The following is a 5721-nucleotide window of genomic DNA, read 5'->3' as shown; positions in this document are numbered from 1 at the left end:
GGTTAAATTTAATTTATTTAAATTCTGTAAGGAAATAGTTTGATAAAATTAAATCATCGTAATAATCATATATATTAGATTTTGCCCTCAATAAAAATAATTAATCTACCTTATAAGTTATATTAACTGATTAACACTGCGTGATCCGTCTATTAATTTTTATCTGCTATCTCACTACAAGTTCATTTACATGAGAGTTGCAAATAGTATGTTTAGTCTCAGATAACGATATAGCGAAGTTTTATTCCACATTCAATAAACTCACCATGTTCACGTCAAGAACATTTAAAATTAATGAAATTTGTAAATATTTATTAAACGCAAAAGTGAAAAGGTGTTATCCCAAGCATATACTTTCAAATAGGAGTGTCCATGATGTGATTCACGTAGATATAAATGGTGTAAAACTAATTTTTCCAAACGTATGGTTGAGAGACAATTGTCAATGTGAACAGTGTTTTCATGTAACAGCTAAGAGTAGAATCATTGATTATAATAATTTCAATGTTGATACCAAGCCAGTCAAAGTTACGAAGAATAGTAACAGCTTACAAGTAACATGGGACGATGGTCACACATCTAAATATGGATTCAACTGGTTAAAATTGCGAAGTTTTTCACCAAAGTATCAGAAAAAATATAACGATGATATCTATAGATCGCCTAAAATTGTGTGGCACGGAAAAGATTTCTATGAAATTTGCAAGAAACATGACTATAAAGATATTATTAGTTCGGATGAGGCGCTACACAAATGGCTCAACGATACATCTGTTTATGGTGTTTCGGTGATTGAAAAAACACCAAATAGCGAAACAGCAATTGATGAAATAGTGAAAAGAGTTGGTTTTACAAAACGAACACATTACGGAGAAAAGTTTGTTGTACAGAATGTTACAAACACCAGCAACGTTGCTTACTTGTCGAGTAGCTTGCAGATCCATACAGATTTACCGTACTATGAATACTGTCCTGGAGTTAACATGCTGCATTTTTTGGTACAGACCAAAGGAGAAGGCGGTGAAAATATTTTATCTGATGGCCACTACACTGCAAAATATATAAAAGATAATTTTCCAGAAGATTTTAAATTACTAACAAACGTTCAAGTTGAGTGGAGTGATGTAGGTGAAGAGGCGGGTAACGAGTTTTATAAACTTTATAGAGCACCGATTATTGAAATTGATAGCAACGACGAAATTAATCGAATAAATTTTTCAATACCTCAAAGAGGCAGCCACTTTCCGGGATCTATTGAAGATGTTGTTCCTTGGTATAAAGCACTCAAGCTATTTTTCAATTTCAACAAAAAATTTGCAGCAAAATTTAAAACTCCTGAAGGCAACATTCTCGTTTTTGACAATATTAGATTATTACACGGGCGAAATAAATATGAAGATAGTGAAAATAATGTACGAAAACTGATTGGAGCTTACATAGATTGGGATGAAATATACTCCCGATTAAGGTGTGTTAAAGTTAAACTTAATCTTATCGATTAAACAGATATATTTTAAATATAAACTATAAAAAAATAAAATATATTAGTTAACTTAATTATAGTTATTTAGAATTATAAAGGTGATACTAAATATTTCCTTTAATATAAAGAAGTATTAACATAATAAGTTTAAAAGTGATACGAATTCTAGCGTTACGAAAACTAATTTGAAAACAACGGAGTTCCTGTTACAACAAAAGAAAACTTTCACAAAATCACTGTACGTTGATTATTTTTTGATACACAATATAACCTAACTTTATCTAAATCACGAAGAACTTAGAACTTTGGATAACAAAGTTATAAAAATATTCAATAATTAGTTATTTTTAATTATATTATTATGTATTCAAATTGATCACATCTACTTAACATTTGGCCCAAGGTTCTTTCATATCAAAACTTTATCTGAACTAAACAAAATTATAACTTATATCAAACAGATTAGAAGTTATCCACAACCACAGGGTTGCGATGGATTCTAGTAAAACTGACCATAATCTTCCACTGAAATGTAGGATATACGAAAATAAATTTAAAATGAGAACTATTTTGTTGATTGTCCCGAGTTCAGGCTCTTGCTATTAATGCTTAATTTTTTTTTAATTTGATTTGTATCTGCAATCTTATTATTTCTAGATATACTTCTATAAGCGTTTTGATGACACGTACTCACGAGATTTCACCCATCAAAAATTCTAACTATGCATTTATATTTATTTATTCGATTATTTATTTATCGCATGCCCCAGTCATGAGCTTATCGATAAAGCGACATAAGATTGTTCCCTACCAAATAGTGCCCAACGCGGCTATATAAGCTTTCACTTCAAAAAATATCCTTTAATTAAGTTTTTTGTAGATATTTACTATGATAATATTGCAAACGAAATCTCATATTATCTCAAAGATATTTGAACGTTTCAATGTATGTTCAAATATTTGCTTTGCGAGTACAAACATCGGCTTACCATGGGCGCTTGTGCAAATATATTGAAAATATATACTAGAATTTGTATTTAAAATATAATAAATATGAATACGCGTGGGGAGGGTTTTCATCTCCATCCATCGTTCAAAGAGGATGTATTTAAACTACGTAATAAGAGGCGCGACTACCTAAGTACAAAATAGTAGTAATTACAGTATCGCGATTGGCCACTTAGTATAATCCGGCTAAGTTTGAAAGCGAATAGTTGCTTAAAACGTAGTGGATTTCGGCTATCTCCTATTTTAACAAGATTATAGCCGTCATCTGTCAATTTGTCAATGACTGCACGTTTCATACAATTGAGTGAATCGCTTTTTTCTATGAGAGAGGGCCAAAAAATATATTTGTAATTTTAATAACAGCAATTAATGTAATAAATAAATACAAAATTAATATTATAGTTAAAAAATGTGTGTGACTATTATATAATTTAGTTAAATTGAATTATTTTCTTCAATTATTAAAAATATATTTAATTAATTGTTTATTTCATAATTAATAACTAAATTTGATTTTAACGGCTAACTTTGTCAATTTGGATTCAAATTAAGCGTTTGTTACAACATCTATATTAGGAACGGAAATATACACGGAATAAACTCGTATGCAACTGTATTTATAATTCAAATCATATAGAACATTAATTTGATAAGTTTAAATAGATAAACGGCGATTTGTCGCTAGAACGGTGCGTTGGCGTCCCAGTTACAAAAAAAACATGGCCTCGCTGCCATTAACCGCGACACTCCGCCAGAGCGACTGTCAGCTGTCACTTGTGTTGACAGCGACAACCACCCTCGTTCAACGCTCCGTCAAATATAAGTCAATAAAGAGTAAACGAACAATAATATTAATAAAAACTGATATACTTCACACATATTGTAGCGAATTAGGCATGTTAAGCATAGCCAGCAAGCATGTACTATGGGTGCCAGACATCGATATATTTAATACAATAAACATACATTTTTGGTAACAAGCATTAAATTCATATGAAAATAAGGAACGAGGCGAGCAGGGCGTCAAGCTGATGGTAATTCATACGCCCTGACCATTACAATGGAGTGCCGCTCAGGATTCTAGAAATACCCAGAACTTCTCAACGGCACTACAATTGCGCTTATCACTTTGAGACATAAGATGTTAAGTCTCATTTGCCCAGTCACTTCACTAGTAAAGTGGATGTTTCATCATATAAATATTTGCACCGACCGGGATTTAAACCCGGGACCTCTAACTCAGTAGGCAGGGTCACTAACCTCTATGCTGGTCGACAAGCAATATTGCAAACAAATATGAAAGCTCCTGTGTAAAGGAACATTGAAGAAAGTCATTAAATGATATATACAGGCAACAATCGACCGTCCCGGAAATATCATCTTTCAACACTGATTGTTCGCAACTATTAGAAGCCATTAGAACTTCTCAAGTGCAATCTCTTGTAAGTTGCACTGTCTGGCGCAAACTTATGTAAGTTTCTTGCGTGAAATTTATCAAGGGATATTCACTGACACACTGAAAACGAAGGGTGAGATATGTAGGTGGGAGTAATTGTATGACACGCACATATTATCGCAGTCCTTTTTGTCAGTTTTAATGCTTATTTTGCCTGTACCTCTGATATGCTGAGCTGTTTTGGCGCCAAACCAGGCGCCGGCCACTTGAGATACTATATCCACTTGTTTTCACAATAGTCGAGGTATCATTATGCGGTCTATGTTACGGGTTGCTAGATAAATAGTGATTTATGATAGATTCGTGCTGTGATATCGCCGCTCTTTCAGAGATGTAAGAAATTGTGACTATTTTACTAAACGCGTCAAAATAAAAACATTGCAATTGAGTTCATTGTATAAAAATCACGAAATAATGTTCCGAAATAATATATTTTGTCTTCAAAAGCGTTGCGCTTTGTTTTTATGGCTCGCAGAAACAAGAGCAATAAATAATACATCCGGTAAAAAATTATCTGTGGTGTTTTTGTCTAGGGATACGTAGATATTTGCAACTTTTTGACAGCTGTCTTGTCGTGTCTATGGGGACACGGTAGCATAGGACTTTTGAAACGCATGCCGCTTGCAGACTTGTGCACTGAACCACATGGGAGGGTATAAGTACCAGATTGGAGATTCAAAGTTTTTAGTCCACCCAAAGTTTTGTTGTACCAAAATAACAAATATTATTATAATAATCAAATTGTATTGCAATGATACATCCATATTTGTATCCTTAATATCTATCTATAGTATCTAGATAGAGTCTCTTGCTCAACCGGTAAAAACAGGCCAGGAATAATGCGCGATGTGTATAACACTTTGTTTTAGTGTGCGTGAATTGCTCTAAATAGATGTGAATTCTAAACAAAAATTTTTTTCGACGTTTTCACAGCTGTCATAGTCTATCTCGACGTATAACGGCCGTTCCCAATATTCAGTCTATCTCTTGCTTGAGATAAAAATCGTAACTATTATTGACTTTTGTGTCCCAATAAACTTATCGACGGTAACTCACCTTATCCGAGCACGCTGTCTGTCAATGGGACGACGCATAGCTTACCAGCGATATAAAGTTTGTATGGAAATTTCAATTCACGCGTCCCAATATAAGGCGATAAGAATGACTTATCGGGTATATTGGGGCAGCTCCAGATTATTGACAGCTAATTTCTGACAGTAGAAGGTAGTAATTTATCTCTATCTGTAGATAGTATATTGGGAACGGCCGTAAATGATCTAAGATCCCAGACAAAAGTCACGCTTCCAACTGTCGTCAATTGCTTACATAATATATAATTATAGATAAAATAATCAGCCTTGTTATATAAAAAAATGTGCGTCATATCTTTACGTGCAACTTAGTTTAAGTTTTTGTCATTACTATCATAAATCTGTTATATTAACATTTATATCCCTGTTTAATATTATGACGAAAAATAAAATCTAATTTAATATCAACCACTCGCTTAAATATAATTTTTCCAAAGTACTTCCATCTAGAGATAGACCAGATTATTCACTAACAAAAGACTCTTAAACTAACTTGAAAACCTTTTATATCGCAATGATGAGCTACAAAGGAATCTGAGATTTAAAGAATCCTATCACAAAATTTCATTCCAAAAACGATTACAGAAATAAAGATATTTTCCTCTAAAGTCTGAAATTCTTTAAAATGTGCAGTCAGTCAGGCTTAAAATCCTCAGTTTTAAATCATTATAGGATCGGCATTC

The 5721-nt window shown here is 32.8% G+C and overlaps 1 protein-coding gene across 1 annotated transcript; it reads left to right on the top strand.

The window, feature by feature from the left end:
- The first annotated feature begins 261 nt into the window (after positions 1-261).
- LOC126968713 (gamma-butyrobetaine dioxygenase) lies at positions 262-5446 on the top strand. The gene has a single exon (XM_050813803.1). It carries the CDS (start codon positions 267-269, stop codon positions 1500-1502), a length of 1236 nt encoding a protein of 411 aa, XP_050669760.1. The 5' UTR covers positions 262-266; the 3' UTR covers positions 1503-5446.
- The last annotated feature ends 275 nt before the right edge of the window (positions 5447-5721 follow it).

This window comes from Leptidea sinapis, chromosome 16 (genome assembly GCF_905404315.1).
Source record: "Leptidea sinapis chromosome 16, ilLepSina1.1, whole genome shotgun sequence".
NCBI classification, from domain to species: domain Eukaryota; kingdom Metazoa; phylum Arthropoda; class Insecta; order Lepidoptera; family Pieridae; genus Leptidea; species Leptidea sinapis.
This window is presented reverse-complemented; position numbering and strand designations above follow the sequence as displayed.